At 35.9% G+C, this 17,716-nt stretch overlaps 2 protein-coding genes across 4 annotated transcripts; both read right to left on the bottom strand.

Moving 5' to 3' along the window:
* Positions 1-528: 528 nt before the first annotated feature.
* Positions 529-11,151, bottom strand: sirt2 (sirtuin 2 (silent mating type information regulation 2, homolog) 2). The gene is made up of 16 exons (XM_081370548.1): positions 10,984-11,151; positions 10,774-10,820; positions 9,963-10,014; positions 9,775-9,885; positions 9,514-9,555; positions 6,537-6,643; positions 6,375-6,431; positions 4,677-4,745; positions 4,447-4,576; positions 4,279-4,338; positions 3,829-3,884; positions 3,665-3,741; positions 3,049-3,100; positions 2,888-2,955; positions 1,487-1,553; positions 529-1,377 (listed from the first exon to the last, which is right to left on the bottom strand). Exons 1-16 carry the CDS (start codon positions 10,991-10,993, stop codon positions 1,243-1,245), a joined length of 1,140 nt encoding a protein of 379 aa, XP_081226674.1. The 5' UTR covers positions 10,994-11,151; the 3' UTR covers positions 529-1,242.
* Positions 11,132-16,259, bottom strand: dmac2 (distal membrane arm assembly component 2). Of its 3 annotated transcripts, none has more exons than XM_081370551.1 (7): positions 16,161-16,231; positions 15,630-15,671; positions 15,161-15,357; positions 14,897-14,977; positions 13,180-13,319; positions 12,656-12,818; positions 11,132-12,465 (listed from the first exon to the last, which is right to left on the bottom strand). In XM_081370551.1, the coding sequence occupies exons 2-7, from the start codon at positions 15,630-15,632 to the stop codon at positions 12,255-12,257; spliced, it is 795 nt and encodes a 264-aa protein (XP_081226677.1). In that variant the 5' UTR covers positions 15,633-15,671; positions 16,161-16,231; the 3' UTR covers positions 11,132-12,254. The 3 variants fall into 3 exon arrangements, with proteins under 3 accessions (XP_081226677.1, XP_081226676.1, XP_081226675.1); XM_081370550.1 differs by having other exon boundaries at positions 15,630-15,695; positions 16,161-16,218; XM_081370549.1 differs by lacking the exon at positions 15,630-15,671 and having other exon boundaries at positions 16,161-16,259.
* Positions 16,260-17,716: the final 1,457 nt, after the last annotated feature.

Genomic DNA, 17,716 nt, shown 5'->3' with positions numbered 1-17,716 from the left:
GTGGACCATCAAAATAAAAGTGTTAAGCAATAAATAAGGACGGGTCGTTCATGAATATATTACAACAACATTAAGAACAAAACAGTGTTCCTAATTATTAAACAGTGTGGAATGAGAGGTAATGCTATTATGAATATATTATTGCTTATTGCTAACAAACTTACAGCACAATAAAATTAAGGACACATTTTTTCATCAAAACATCAAGTAATCAAATTACTAAGGTGTCATCCTTAAGCTAAAAGATATGGACCTGACACATAAAATAAGGTTAATAGTTGGCATGTGGGTGTTATGTAGTTTTAATGCCTTTTGATAACATCATACCACATGCATACATACAAAACTTGTTCTTGTTTCCTAATAAGGATGCGTAGGGCTCAATCTGATATGATAGTAATGTTGTAATGTTAAAACACAACTGGGCCAACTTCCTCTTACACAACTGAAGCATAGGGTGGATATCATTCCAAATCAAAGATAAGCATCAGAAGAAGAAAAAAAGAAAAAAAAAAAAAACCAGCCAAATGTATTAGAATAGTTTATATACTGCATATAGTATTAATAATTCATTAAAAGAAACATTAATTAACACTTTTAAAAATATAACATTATAGTCTACTAAAGTCTACAAATGATTGCACAAAAAAAGAAAAGTCTCATTGACAAGGTACACCCTCATTAAAATTATGTTGAATATCATGAAACCTGTTAAGTACGCTTCATTTTCTTTATGTAGAATACATTTTTAGTTAAATGTGACCTCAACATGTTTTCCTGTTTCACCCATAAAAAACTTTTCAAGCCAACAGCCAAGTTAGCCTGCGAGTCTCATTTGACACAACACGCCACATCCCTGCGGCTTGTTTCAGACACGTTTGCTTTTGCAAGATTAAACGAGACCTTATGTGATAAAGCCAAGTGTAATGCTTATCAGCTTTAAAAAATTACATTTAAAGCATTATGTTTTTTTTCATAATTGTGTTTCACAAACTGTTTTTGTCAGAGCAGTCTCTTGGCAAAGCAGAACACCACACTTCTGCTAAAGTGTTTGCTGTCTATCTGTCTCACTGTTCCTGTCTGAGCTCTATGTGGTTTGTATACGATTTCTATAGCATCCAGAGAAAACAGCTCAGAGAAACAGAAAAACATGATGGACAGTAGATACGAGAAGGCCAGAGTGGAGTGAATTAAGGAGATCTAATAGGACTGCCATGCAAACCCTCTGCATGCTCTGATTGGTTATTCTGTCTTGTCAGCCTTCACAGGCTCCGCCCCAGTGCTTCTGGAGCTCTGATTGGCTTCCTTGTCTTTCTTTTTATCATCTTTGCTGTCAATCAAAGCATGTTCACGCTTCACCATCTCATCCAGCTCTGCCTGAAACCAAAAAGGTTGACATCTCATGCAACAAACAGTTTAAGAAGGGAAAATTTGAACTTATTAAAATTAAATGTCAGATCTGCATGTGAATATTTACTGGATTTACCTTCCAGCCCAGCAGTTCGGCAAGAGCCATGCAGCCGTCATCACAGGTGCTCAGGTGAGCCACATCTCTGTGAACGATCAATAAAACCCCACTTATACATGTACGTGTCTAAATGCTTATTCACACCACCTGCCATTTTAAAAGTATGGAAATCCTTTAGACATTTTATGTTTTTGATATATTCAGTAGTGGGGTATAAAGGTGTATATATGAGTTGAAGGGGAAAATCTGGAATCTACTGCTGCTTAAATGTATACAGTATCTAATGATTATAATCAAGGTATTAATATTTTTCCTTCTAAATATCAAATGAGTTTAATTACATCTCTAGGCTTATGAGATTTTACTTTGTTATAGAAGTTACCAAGTGTGATCACTGAAATGTTCTTTTCAGGTATTTTCAAATGTCTGTATTTGATATCTGAATGATATCTTTGATATCTTTTCTAGGGTACCCTGACAACTATGGTCATTGAAGTCTATACTGTAGTTTAAGGGACCATTTCCCAGTTAAAGCTTTACTTTACGGTGTTATTTTAAAGTGTCCTCTCCTTGAGAGAAAGAACGCATTATCTTGATGTTTTGAGAAGACTCTCCTGTTTATAGTAAGAGCCTGGCCAAATCCAAGCTTAAAGAAGCTGTGTGTCAGTGTGTGTGTTCTTGGTTACAGGTTAAGGAACAACTGCATTATTGGAAAATGACTGAGTTGTTGTTTTGGATATGTTGGCACCCAGCAACCCAGATCTGAGAACTGGAAGGTCACAATGTGCCTAACTTCAGGGTCCAAGTGTCAGCTGCATAATCAATGATTATATGATTCAGTCTATATGTATATGTGTGGAAAATTACTATGTTTATCTATTTCTTAGCCAATGAGAATCATTTAACCTGAAGCAAGGATGTAGCTTAGACCTTGGTGTAGTAGGGTATAACTGCTGTGATCTGTGTAACTGTGAGCGGGGCGGCCTACAAACTCCTGTGTGAGTCTTGAAGCTGACTTCTGCTAATGAAACTGCAAACTATCTTCAGTAAAACTTTTCTTTAATTTATTATAATTCTGACTCTTGTCTTAATTAATCGTTCCTGGTTCTGGGTCTTTGACTGTTAATCCCCTTACAGAGTCATTTGTCATATGCCATTTGTGCCTGTATTTCATAAAGTTCATAAAATAAACTTTATTTATTTATTTATCATATCAAAGGTTAATGCTGAACTGAAGAAATCATATTTGAATAGATTTTTACAATTAAGTTTAGACATTTAGTTAACTAAAAAGTATTAGTTTGAACAACTGTTGGATTTTACAGTGCACTTGTTTTATCCAGCACTTCTCAATGCTCTTTGTGTGAACAGGCCTTAAGAAGACACGCTGTTTAACATGACAATACCTGGAGACCTCACCTGTAGGCTTTATCTGAGTCAAAGTCCATTCCTCCTCCAAAAGCGAATAACCCCATGCCAAATTCCGACTGTCGGAGAAAGACACGTAATGCAAGAATGTAATTGTAAAAAGAATTTGTTTCATTCAAATGTTTATTATAATTAGATTAGCAATTACAGACCTGTCCGGTTTTCTCCATATTGATGAGCAGTCTAGGACAGCTGTTCGACACTCTGCAGATAAGACAATAAATGAGCCAGGGATTTAAACAACTGCAGATTTGCACAAAATTCTATTTTTTTGATGCGATGCGCTAGCCTGGCTCCGCCCTCCTACGTTCTTACGCTCAATTTTCATTTTCCTTCAGTACTCCGTCTGGGTTTGAGGTATATTTGTGGGTTTTCTCAGGCCAAATTTTTACCGGTCCAATCAGTGAACAGAGGGAGTGGCTGAGAACGATGACGTTGAGGTTGTGCGCTAGTTTGAGTTGTAGGGTTACGTCACGACCAAACGTTAGCAATTGGCTATGGCAGATCCAGAGTGGCTCTGGGCAGATCCAATAGTTTTAAACTTCAACAGAGTACCCGCCTTCAAGGAAGTTAACGCTTGTCAATGGAGAGTGGCCAGACTCTCTGTACAAATGAAATGTACGAGATTCTGATAGGACCAGGCTAGCGATGCGCATCATTCAATGTTAATTGTTGGAAAAATAAAATTAACCAACATTATTCATTTGAATTTGAATTTAATTTGTGAATTTAATGCACATTAATTCGGATACCTGGAGACATGCTTACCTACTGACTAGTGATGCGAACGGCTGAACCTGTAGGGATGTGCCCAATATGATGAGAAGATCACATCGAGGAAAGTCCTGCGGTACACAGTGGGATGACAGTAAGAGTCGAACTGAAAATGTGGAACGGCTGGCTTTGAGCTTAAAGATGGGCTGAATTCTCACCATTTTCATTGAAGTGAAGAATCGGGCAGGTAGATTCTCCCCAAAAAACACAATATCTAAAAAAGGACGAGAAATATATCCACAAAGAGGCTAAAGCCATCAGAATATAAAAAGAGACTAGTCACCAATGAAAGCAATTTAATGATGGAGTGAATATAGGACTGTTCCTCACACTGAGCTTGTATGGTATGGTATTTTTATGCCATAAAAATAGTTTCATTGAGTTTCATTCAATTTATTTGTATGCTAAAGGGATTCTGCAAGATATCTTTTGTGTTTTGTGGAAGAAAGAAAACCATACAGTTTTGGAACAATATGAGATTAAATAAATGACGACAGAATTATCATTTTTGGGTGAACTACTGTATGTCTTGAATCCAAAACTAATTCTAATAAGAAAAAGAAAAGGCTCCAGATATTATTCTTGTTCTTAGAAACGATTGCCCTTACCAGGTTTGACCAGGCTTCCACAGGAATCGCACTTAGGAATATCTTCAGAGAAAATTTTATCTGTGAGTCAGAAACATGGAATAAGAATAGTGAATCGAACCAACATTCCCACATCTCATTTAAAACTGAAACCAGAAACCAGAGACATGTCAGTGTTCAATCCTGTACCTTTCATCCAGTCCATGGAGTACTCCTTACGACAGAGGAAGCTCACGCAGTGAGAGGTGTGAAATGTGCCATGAGCTTCAATCAGGTCCTCGCCTTCCAGACCGGCAACTCTCTCTAGAGTATCGATATTCTGAAAAAAAAAAATAACAATAATAATTGTAGAATATATATTATTTTCTCGCTCGCAAAGTAAGTGCTTATTCAAAATATGCAGCCGAACACTGCCTTACCTGAGAGTAACAGCGACTCAGTAGGCCTTTGTCCTTCAGCATCTTCATGAAATAGTGACACACTGTGGGCTGGAGAAACCAAAGTGCGTGCATTCATGGATGGCTCATTATTTGTATGTGGTGCCTTTTTGACCACATGACATGGCAAAGAAGACCATGTAATATGTGTAAAATAATAATAATGAAATGTGGAATAACATTTTTGGTAAGACTTTACAATAAGGTCTCAATTTATTAACATTAGTTAATGCATTTACTTACATAAACTAAAAATGAGCAATATATTTTTACAGCATTTATTAGGGCCCAAGCCTAAGGGGTGAAGGGCCCTATTGTTTTCCTATGGCAAACCTTAAAACTTTCAGGCACTTTTGGTGCCCTTAACATGCTCAAAATCTCTTGAAACTTTGCACACACGTTGGAATCGGCGGCCATCAGGACCGGGCCCTAGCACACAGGCGGAGGAGGGGGGGCTCTGTGGTGCAACCTTTTATATGGTTGTATTTGAGGGGCTCTGTAGTGCACCCCTTTTCATCTACAGTAACCAAACTTCATATATTTATAGATCTCATGGCACCAACTGCTGCAGTAACTGTGGCATATTCAAATAATTTTGATGAAGTTATTTTACATTTACCCACTTTACTTTTGATTTTAACTTTGATTTTACTTTTGATTTTAACTGATTTTAATAATGCTGAGATTAAAATGAACTAAGATTAATAAATGCTATAGAAGTTGTTCATTGTTAGTTTAACTTAACTAATGTACAGTAGTTAAAGCCACACTAGGTAGGAATTCCGTTTTGGTCAAACAACGACCCCTAGAGTAAATACCACTCACGCAGAGCAGTCTCTTCACTCACGGCCTGATCCCCTCCCCCCTGTATACCGGTCCCTATTCAGTTGGATGGAAGCTGTAACGAGTGGCAATAAGGTGTGTCCCCTTTAAGAGCTGTGCGCGCCCTGTTTAACTTTCGGCAGTCTGTATTGTATTTGCGCCTCGAACATTCCGTAAGCGGATTGTTTCTGTTTGATGCTCATTCGTGTCCTATTTTTGTCTATCAAGTAATGCTGTGGACGGTAAAACGTGTGACAGACAGTTACACGAGTTCGATTGGGTAATAACAGAGACAATTTATATAAAAGGACTTTGGGAATAAACACAACGCGTTTCAAATCGTCGGACATCGAACATCGAGCTAGCCTCCGAGGATGTCTAAGTTACTAATCCATCAACAAGAACGCCAGGTGCTTTTTAGCTCACACCAACGAGTGAAAGCTTGTCCGAGTGATATACAATATAAGCAATATACTTACAAGTCCAACAGCATGTGAGGACGTGTTGGGGGAAGTGAGGTAGCCTATGCCGTAAAGCAGTCGAATTTTGTAGTTCTTTTTGTGCGCGGGGGTTACTACCCGAACCCCGAAGTTTAAAAGTACGATTAAAAACTATACAGACCCCGTCAGGCTATGGCAGACATATCATTCAACCTATTGTAAGTCGATGTACCATCACAAGAGTCTTGGAAATATATTATGAAGGTTGAAAAGTTACCTAGTGCTGCTTTAACTCATGTTAACAAATGAAACCACACTGTAAAGTTTGCAGGATTTTTCCATTTGAAGAAAAAAAAAAAACTAAAACAATTCAAGACAAAGGTGTATAAAAAGAGAAGAGAGAAGATTCATAAACTACCTTAAACTGTCCTGGGTAGAGCTCTCTGGCCAGAGCAAAGAAGGGCTCCGGATGTTTCTGGAAAAAGGGAATGGAAAAAGACTTTGAAATATGACTTATGTCCTCTTAGATGACAAACAATGAGAGTAAGACAGCAGCATTTCTTCAGAATCACAATCAGACCTTGAAATAGTCGATCTGAAAGATGGCCTCTGGGTAAGGCAGGTTGTACTTCTGTAAATTGGCATATAGACCAGTGCCAGGAGAACGGAAATCTGGGATTCCAGCAGCTAAATTATGAATAATTTACAGGTTAATTAAAGGCACACTATGTAACTTTTTTTTGTTCAAAATTAACACAATTTAAATAATGAGTCAATACATCATCAATCCTTCTTCCAAAACGTGTTTTTGTCTTAAACCTAATTCACTATGGTAAGCAATTATAAGCGTTTATATTTTAGACCTGACAGGATGGTTTTTACGGAAAATTGCGAACATGTCACTCGCCCGTGATAGTTTCGTCATATTCGTAAATAGAGAGAAGTTTTGACGTACTTTGACGTGTGTCTGGTGTGGGATTGTCATAAGTTAGTTGTTACAAAGAGCGAGAAAGCTTGACATGGATCAGCTAAATCTCCAACCTCCGGGGAATCACCCGTTTTAAACAAACGCCGAACAGAGGAGAGTCTGCTAGGAAAGAGAGAACGCAACAGAGCTCGTAATAAAACAAGAACCAAAATTGGATTGGCTTTTCAGAGATGGCGAGAACTGAGGGATTTGAAATGTTGTAGAAGCGATGCAGAGAAGGCTGTTTTATTTCTCAACAGGTGAGTAAGGTATTTAACTGAACAGATAAACTGCCATATGTAGCTCTCTAACAGAGTTCATTGTAAAGCATTAATGGGTAAAGCTACAGTAATGTCTTCAGCTAGCCAGCTTTCCATCTAAACTGGTTATATAATCTCTTAAACCTAGTAGTGAATGTTTTATTAGCAGAAGAATAATATTCATCCACACAGTCACGCAGAGCCGAAGCACAACCAAAACAATGTTCTCCTGCAAAATGCACGGAGCTTTGATTTTTAAGAGGAACAAAAGTGACAGTGTACCTTTAATAAAAACGTCATTAATAAAGTCAATAATAATACATTTAAAATTAAAATAGTATGACCACAAATAATTTGCATCTACAGAATATATTCATGCAGCTCTGGAAAAAAATAAGACCACTGCAAAATGATCAGTGTATCTGGATTTACTATTTATATAGATTGTATTTATTTGAGTACATTTTTTTTATTTTTTTTATTATTGTTTCATTCTATAAACTAGGAGTGAAAAGAATAATCAGAAGAGTTGTCCAAGAGCCAACACCAAGTTGTATGGTGTTTTTAGGGTAATGTGCACTGCCATTTCTCCTCAAAATATGGTGTGTATTATGGCATCCAAACAGTTCAATTTTGCTCTCATGTGACCACACTATATTCTCCCAGTATTTCACTGGCTTTTCCAAATGTTGTGCAGCAAACTTTAAATGAGCTTCAACATGCTTTTTTTTCAGTAATGGAGTCTTGCGTGGTGAGCGTGCATACAGGCCATGGCGGTGGAGTGCATTACTTACTGTTTTCTTTGAGACAACAGTACCGGCTATCTGCAGGTCTTTTTGAAGCTCTCCACAAGTGATCCTTGGCTCTTGGACAACTCTTCTGATTATTATTTTCACTCCTCTATCAGAAATCTTGCGAGGAGCACTGGTCGAGGCAAATTCATGGTGAAATTATTGTCTTTCCACTTCCGTATTATGGCCCCAAAAGTGCTCACTGGACCATTCAGAAGCTTAGAATGGCGCCTATAACCAATGCCATCATTATGTTTTGCAACAAATAGGTTGCGAAGGTCTTGAGACAGCTCTTTGCTTTTACCCATCATGAGATGTGCCTTGTGTGACACCTTGGCAATGAGACCTTTTTGTAGGCCATCATTTGGGACTGAACCAGCTGTTATTAATTTCCACTGACAGGGGGCTGGATTGCTTTTTAATTACTGTAAGTTTTCAGCAGTTGTCTTGGCTTTCCATGCCTTTTTGCGCCTCCCTTTCTTCATGTGTTTTTTTTTTTTTTTTTTTTTTAATTATTTTATTATTTATTTCATTCATTTAAAACAAATGCAACAACAGCATTTAACATGAATGAAAAGGAGCAGAAAGAAGTAAGACAATGTGTTCAATACATTTTCCCTTTTACTACTTTTACTATTTTTGTTTGTTTCTTTGTATGTATGGCTTACTTGGGTTGTTACCAACATCTGGTGAAATGTCAATAGCACCTTTGGAAATATATTTACTGAGAAAAATGATGACGTGTTCAATGCTTATTTCCCCCGCTATATATATATATATATATATATATATATATATATATATATATATATATATATATATATATATTCTGAATTAATTTGCAGAAAGATCAAGACTTAATATTCTGCAATATTACTGACTTGACTGCACTGATATCACTGTTTTCTCCAGATGAATTGAACTCTTTCCATAATTGATTATCTTTACACAGTTATTGAACCAAACTGAATCAACACTGAACTGACTTCACAATTGTCTTTTTAGATTTGCTTTACAGAAGAAGTGAAGTTTTTTTGTGTCATTGAATCATTATTTTCTTGTTGATCATTGTAAAGCTATACAATCTATATTGTATAAAGTGCTATACATAAATAAAGGTGACTTGACTTGACTTGTTTTCTTTGCATTATTTTAGGTCTGGCATATTTTTTTTGTTATTTTGACCAATTGTTATTTCTCAAATAAATGCTCTAAATCACAATATTTTATTTGAAATTGGAAAGAAATGCTATCAGTAGTTTACAGAATAAAACAAAAAAATGTTGATTTTACTAAAACACATTCAGAGAAACCAATAATCTTGCTTTTTTCAAAACTCACAAAAATCCAGCAGTAGAAAATACTACAAGTATTATAGCCTGTTTAATTCTAAGGATCAGTGATAGGAAATGGTCTAAAAAATGAAATTATGACTCTATCAAGCTCTATCATTATAACAGGTTTAAAAAATATGATCTATTAAAAAATAGCTATGCTTAATTTAAGAAAATTGTATTTTATGATAAGATATTTACTTACATGTAGATATTCCAGCTCCAACCATACAGATAATGTTCTTGCCTGTTGACACAGACAGACACATCAAACTTCCCGAACAACAGACTCCTCAAACAGAGCATTATTTTCACAGCACCAGTGTTTACACTGTTCAGAAAGACAACCTTCAATTGGCTTTCTTATAGTTGGCTGTACATATTGAATGGAATATAACAGAGTATTTTAACATCGAAAAAATGACACACTTCACACCTACCACCCTCATATGAGGAGTCAACTCACATTTGTCACTCAGGATGTAGCGGGCGACCCCATCCAGGGTCAGCTCATCCAAGACTTTCTCTCCAGGACTCAGACCAAGGGTCCGTGAGAAGAGATTGCGCAGGAAATCCACTGAAAAACATTGAACTTTAGCTAAGATCACATGAGCTCTTTAGATGTACTTAAGGGATAAATTCCTTGACACATACTCTCAGTGTCTCCTGAAGCTTCGCCCTCGTCACTGCTGTCGTCAGACTGACCCTGCAAAAAAGAGTTACAAAAAGAATTACAGAGATTACCAATCCACTCCAATAATAGAAAACAACACTCACTATTAAAAAATGTCTTAATAATATATTAGGAGTAAGAAATAAAGTGTGAACTTGTACATGGTGGATGTTTGCTAAATTGACTTGTCTCATGTTTGTCTAACATATTCATCTCCTATATATACACACACACACGTTTTGTGAAAGAAAAAACACTAGAAAAATATGACTGATATATAATATATGGCTGAAATTTGGCCTTTTTAAAATATTGGCATTGGTTGATAATGATGCCGGCTTGATTAACAGATGTATTAGTTGTAATAACATATTGTGTAAAACAAACCTTTTTATTAATTAAATTAATTATTATAATGCTTTACTATTTTATTTTTACTTAACTTTTAACCACTGAAACATAGACCAATAATAATGTTGATATTTATAGTAATAATAATAATAATAGTGTAGCACTACCTTGGTAAAGTGATGGCACAAAATGGTAGTACCACGGTATTTTGATAAATACTTCAGAGCACTTCAAATAATACCATGTATTTCCAAGGTCCCAAAAAAAGGGTTTTAGCTTTTTAAAAGCCCCAAATTACATGGTATTAGTAAGGTAAATGTCCTTGATTAGTATAATGATGTTTTTAGTGTCGTGTGCCAGGTATAATGAACATATTTTGTTTAATAAATACAGACATTCATCTCTATCATTAAAACAACTCGTGGTTGTATCTTTATTTACCTCGAGATCTGGTGTCTCAGCTTCCTCTTCTGCCCTTTTAGAAACCTCTACAGGACACAATAAATCATATCACACTGATGTGACTGTCATAATAACAAATGTCAATCACACAAACAGCGAAAAACTTCCAATGCACACTTAGCTTTCTCTTTTGCTAAAAGCTAACTGGATCTGACAACACCCATATATACAAAGGCATAATTATATTACCTTCAGACATCTATCCGCTTTCAAACAGTACTATACAATTCCAAAACACATAAAGTTAAGAGATGACAGCACTGTTTTTATTAAAGGGACAATTGCTTGTGTGCGTCGCTAATATTTCTTTGGGTGGCTTGGCTAATGTTGATAGTAAATGTTTAATATGGCACATGTACATGTGTTCCTCAAGGGGGCGCATGGAGGCACAGATTGCCATTTAAATCTCATGCCGGTTTTTATATTTTTGGAGAAACATATACGCTAAAAGTATGATAATTTAAATTCATTAATGTAAAGGATTGGACCTGACAAATGAAAATCCGCCCTTGTAATGGATATAAAATTAAAACACGGATCCAGCGATCACAAACGACTGTGATTGGTCCTTCCTGACAGTGATGAGACAAGTAACACGCATCACATGCCTCGCTTAAGTGTCGATCGTAAATAATTTACACCGATATAATGAAACTGAAAATGTATAGCCATTTAATTTGTATTTATTTATCTCACCTGACCAATTAGAAACAGCTTTTGGGCCTCGCGTGCACGCATAGTTCAGCTATCGTGAAAATTACCATTATTTACAATTCCATATTATTTATACATACTAGTTGTCTACAATTTATTGTTCAGATCTTCAGGGTGGAAACTAATGATTTGTTCTTATATTATATTTGTTCAAAACATGTGTTTCAAGGACAATTTACAAACCGTAAAGTCAACTTTTAAGTCTAATATTTCTCTTTTTTGATTGAAAGTAGATTGTTCAAATATTTACATTAGAGAAAAACATTACCTATAGCGAGATTTCCTCATCCACCTTTCCATTGCATGTGCCTCAGTCTGTCTAACACTTAGATATCCTCACACCTCCATAAAAAGGATTACAGGATTTACTCCGCCTGACTAATTAGACTCAACACCTTTTATGGATGGTGCCATAGTATTACCATGTACCACCACAGTGCTGTTTCATTAGGGAAAGTGGTAGCACTTTATTTTACAGCTTTGCATGTACATACCATGTACTTGTTGACTAACTGCGTCCTAACCTTAACCCATGTAGTTACCTTACATTGCTCAGTGGTTTTGTGGCTAGTACACTGTAAGCAAAGTGCAAGTGGGAAAGCAGCGATTTATATGGAACAAATCATGTTTTAAGAACAAGTTCTCAACATTTACACATAAAACTTTGTGTCTGTCTCAAAAGTACAATGTATTTTACAACAGTTATATATAAGTACACAGAACATACATGAGAGCAACACAATAACTCAGCCATGTAGTTTATATATGTCTGACTCCGTCTTTGCGGAAGCTTCATGATCCTCCTCTGTTGGCTCTCGGGTGTCTGGCTGGATCAGGCCCTGCTCGTATTCAGCTCCAGTGACCCGACAGTGCGGCAGCATTTCCTCCAGCAGAATCCGGACCAGGCCTGGACTCTGAAGCCGGGCAAGTCCCGAAATATCCAGACGTTGTAGCTTTCTGTGGGGTAAAGACAGAGGGGGGATCAAATAACACAGAAAACGAGGTTTAAAAAAACATACAAGGTATGATTTGGTTATTTGTTGCCCTACAAATATTTTGGGACACATGTCAGACTGAAATAAAAACCAAAGGACTACTAAAACAGTATTTTCGGGCATAAGTCCCAAGTGAAGACTGATTAAATCACCTGAGGTTTTGTAATGCAGCGAGACCTCCTACAGTGACACAAGGGCAGTGGGACACGTCTAACTCCACCAGACTTTCTCCAAAGACATGAAGACGTGCAAGAAACCAGTCGTCCACCTCAGGACATCCTCGCAGAGAGAGACTCTGGAGTTTATTCTGCTTTACTGAGAAGAGACAGTTTGTTTGAGTGAGCCAGAGAACTAAAATACACCACAACAATGTTTTACTAGCAGCTGAACACTTCATAATCTTCATATGGATCATATGTTTTGTTCCCATTTGATTCAGGAAGGGATTTTCTGTTGGCTACGTCTATACTGTTCAACATCAATCATGACAACTCCCTGAACAGATGTAAACAGCATTTATTGATAAGAATGGGTTAAGGCAAATACATTTCAAGAACAAAAACTATATTAGCTGCTGCTTTGCCGTCTGAATCTCGAAACATAATTTGGCTTCATAATAAGGAAGGATTTCATACTTGACTAGTCAAAGGCTGAGACATCAGGAGAAGTTGATTACCAAGGTTGTCAAGTCCATTATGGTTTATTATGGTGCCACTCAGATCCACTTCCTCTATTTGTGCGTCAGGTGTGTTCATGAAGTCATAGCTGAATCTTCCTCTCGAGTCTGGACGAAACCATTCAGACTGGCCTGCAAATCTAGAGACACAAGGGTTGAGCAATGGAGACCATCTACAGGCTGGATGGGTTCATAAACATTTTATGATCAATGACATATAAAAGTGTCCAAAAATATATTTAATATCAAGTAAAAAAAAAAAAAAAAAAACAGCTTCGTTCTGCTGTATTCATGTTGGTTTCATATTGTTATATTTCATATACAAACTTTTATACCATTCATTTCAATACCATTATTATTTTAAAGGAATAGTTCACTTCAAAATTAAAACTCTGTTAGCATTTACTCACCATCAAGTTGTTTCAAACCTGTATGAGTTTCTTTCTTCTGCTGAACACAAAAGAAGATATTTTGAAGAATGCTGGTAACCAGACATGGTAGGAACAAAATACTATGGAAGTCAATGGGGTCCATCAACTGTCTGGGTACCAGCATCCTTCAAAATATCTTCCTTTGTGTTTAACAGAAGAAAGAAACTCATAAAGGTTTGAAACAACTTGAGGGTGAGTAAATGATGACAGAAAAGTGAACTATCCCTTTAAGGACTTACTGTCCATAACACTCTCTATGATCTCATTTCCTGTCTTTTTCCCTGCACCACATGATTTTGATTCGGCAGACAAATAGTAATTCAGCAGATTTGTTTGAAATAATTATGAAATATAAAGCCAAACTACTCATTTCAAGGGTAACGCTTAACAATAAGGTCTCAATATTCTCTTACATCATTTATTAACCTTTGTTAATGTTGCTTAAAAAAATGAATATCATGTTCATGTTAGTTCATTAGAATGGCATGTAACTTGGCAAAGGTTTTGGCACTTGCTATGTTTATACACACACAAAAAAAATATTCAAAAAGGTTAAATGAAAAAGATAGTCACACTTGTACAAAAATGACCGCATTGGAAATTAATAGGAAGCAAATTTCATCTAGTGGAAACATTTGGTACAAACAAAATCTTACTGAAAAAGCTCATTCTTACATATATAAAACTCAAATTTGTAACACAACTTGTTTAAATTCACTTTTCAAATGACATTTTTTCACTGCTAAGTGTCTTCTTTAAAAAGAGACCCAACTTAAATCTGTGCTCCAAAGCATCCAAGATTTACCAAGTTGGACATTTCGTTTTCAGGTCTGTACTCAAAAAGTTAATAAAGGGGTTATAACTACTGTATAAATATAATTTAGTACCATAAAATCCCCTACAAATAGAACAGATTAAATAAAAACACTTATAGAACTAAAATATGGTAAATTAATTTCATTGAAATAAAAAAATGTCAGTCATTTTTGAGTGCCACGCGAGGAACACCATAAATGTATTAATCTGAGATAAACATTAACTAAGATTAATAAATGCTGCAGAAGTATTGTTCATTGTACGTAGTTAACTAATGTTAACGAATGAAACCTTATTGTTTTTCTTCATAATGACTTAAGACTTTATGCCCTCAATTAACTTTAATTCACAAAAAAGATTCAGCAGTAAAATGTTTATTCAATTAATTAATGTTTGAATTTACTTTTAATGTAGTTTTTAATTGATTAACAGACATTTAAAAAAAGGGGCGTCACATCATGGACTCTTACCTGAAGCTCCCTCTGAGAGTCAGAATATAATAGGCCGCTCCTATATTATCACCAAACCTCTGCTGTGCATAACCAAAAAACCTACAGAGAAAAGACCTTAAAGTCAACATTTCAGCAGAAAGAAATAAGTAAATAAATAAAAAAATGATTTGTTTATAGAGACACTATACAGCCACTATGGTTTTCATTTACAGTGCAATATTCTGTTGGGCAATAAGTACAACATACATCAACACATCTGAGCACACATACACTGGCACTTACGTATTCTTGCTTCTGACCAATTTCGTCCTCGCCCAGTCATTCCAACCTACAATGTGCTCCACATCATAGAAGTAGCGACTGAGGTTTAATAAGAGCCTGGTGAAGACGGATGGAGGTGCAGCTGAACTCAAACCCCTCCTGACAGCAACAGCAGCAGCAGCACAGGTGTGTGCTGAACATCTTCTCATGCCATGGGACTTATATAAAGAGACAATATATGAGACATAAAGAGCATTTACAACATGATGCTACCAAAGAAGATGAACACAGATTAAAAAGCATATCCAGCTAACAACAAAATAGTCTTTGTGAAACTTAGACTAATAATATTTAGTATGTGAAACTGTAGCATGCATTTAGCCCTCACAGAAGTACTGTGGTTTCATGGATGAGAGATCAGATGGCATTATCATCATGGTAAGGTGATAAATAATGGCAAGGTCCATGACATTTATAAGGATTAGCCTACCATTTATAATTCTGAACAATCAGCCTTCTTTCAATTCATGAGCTGGAACATGAGATGAATTCATTTCTATAGGTGGCATTTCAAACATTGATTATTACCAGCATCTAATATTTCTGAAAATACCCCATATGTGGTGCTGGCTGGATTAATATGTTTATGGGTAATTAATACTGAAAATGACATTCTATTAAATATGACAATTGGAGCAGTTTCTTTGAAATATTTAATTTAAAATCTACGTTCATAAATTCAAATTGCAATTCCTGAATTTGAATCGAATTAATGAATTCCTTGACATTACACTTTAGGTAGCTACTTCATAACACCATGGTACCAATTATGTATGGTACATTACCATGGTAAACATGGCACCATGGTGCATTTTGCTAGTTTTTTGCTAGTAGTGAAGTGACTCAATTATAAAATGAACCAACTGTAATGTAAAACTCTGGCGTGTGTTGTGGAGAGAAAAACAACAACAACAATTTCCTCAGTAAATGAAATGTATGCACGCAGGACAGTTGAACTCACCAGCAAGGAGGCTGCCATGTTTGTTTGCTTTCTTCTGTAATTTCAAAGATTTGACGTTAGGAGGCGCGATCTCAGCGAACCCATTGAACTAACGTCTACATAGTTTTTGAGTTCGGATTAGTTTTATAATGTAGACATTTTATTGGCTTATTTGTATAATAAAAAAGAACAGCAGTAGTTAATTGTCTCATTTGTATATATCAGTTTACTTTGCATGTTTGCGTTTTCCTTACACTTACATGTTTTGACCAGCAGATGTCGCCATCGTACTTTGTACTTCTCTTTTATTACTCGGAAAGTTTTTCATTCATAAATGCAGGTATTATAAAAACAAACCTACTTTGACTCATTGGAAGAATGAGCTGAATCTTTTAAGTAAGTCTCTTAAACTTGTGGAGGAAAAGAAAGCCCTTAAATTGTTTTCTTTACTTGAAACATTTAAATTAATTTGAAATGGCCCCGGTAAGTTTTGTTCATTTGTTGTTGTTTTTTTTTGTTTTTTTACTGCTTTTGTTTTGTAGCTGTATTTATAATCTCAGGTATGCTCTATATTGTATTGTTATTGCTGATTTTGCTCAATCTTTACTGTAGTATATGAGAATATGCTTAACTGTTTAATGCCTTGTATGTTTGTAATTATTTTCATTTAATAAAAAAATAAAAAAAAAAAAAAAAAGATGTCGCCATTGTAAAGTATTTTGAGTTTCTCAAAACAGTGAATGATTGGTTCAGTTGATTCGGAGCTTCGAGAAAAGCTCTGTTTCTCCCACCACTACTTGGGGAAGTTGCTTGCTTCTGTCTCTTCGTGTAATCCCAGTCTGACTTGGGTGAGATCAGATCTCTGTGTGGGTCAGAAAATCTGTTGCAAGACTTGGACATTCAAAATTAGATTTGGTAAGTAGCCCGAGTGGATGAAAACAACGAGCTTACTTGCACACCTCCAAAAGGTTTGTCTCTGGACCACTGACGCAAGAATTCTCACATCAACTACAGTTTGATGAAAATGCATCTGCTTATAATGTGCCAAAACTTATATGATTGTAAAATTAAGGGGTCATGACATGATCAAATTTGCCTTGATCTTTTGACATGATATAAGAGGTATTTGTTATAACATCCTGCAAATTTTAATAGCTTAAAAAGGCCTCCTTAATATAAAAAAGCATGTATGGGTTGACAGTTGATGACCCCATTGCCTTACATACTATGGGGAAAAAATGCAATGGAAGTCAATAGGGTCCCATCCATTGTTTGGTTATACCAACATTGTCCAAAATATCTTCTTTTGTGCTCAGCAGAAGAGAGAAACTCATTTGGGGTTGGAACAACTTGAGGTCGAGTAAATGATGAATATTACTAGCCCTGTTGCTTTCCAGGGACCCTCACCAACCCAAATCTCCCAACCCAATCATTTATATATTGGAAATATATTTTCTTTTCATAAGGGCAGCCCCAGGATCCTTAAATATGAATATTAACTTTAGGTTTGACAAGCACTCTACAATAAATAATTTATTCAGTAAGAAACCTATAATAATCAGTATCATGTGTGTCCG

Source organism: Scardinius erythrophthalmus (assembly GCF_964197995.2).
Source record: "Scardinius erythrophthalmus genome assembly, chromosome: 7".
NCBI lineage: Eukaryota > Metazoa > Chordata > Actinopteri > Cypriniformes > Leuciscidae > Scardinius > Scardinius erythrophthalmus.
Note: the sequence above shows the minus strand (reverse complement) of the source record. Positions and strands in the feature narration are given on the sequence as shown.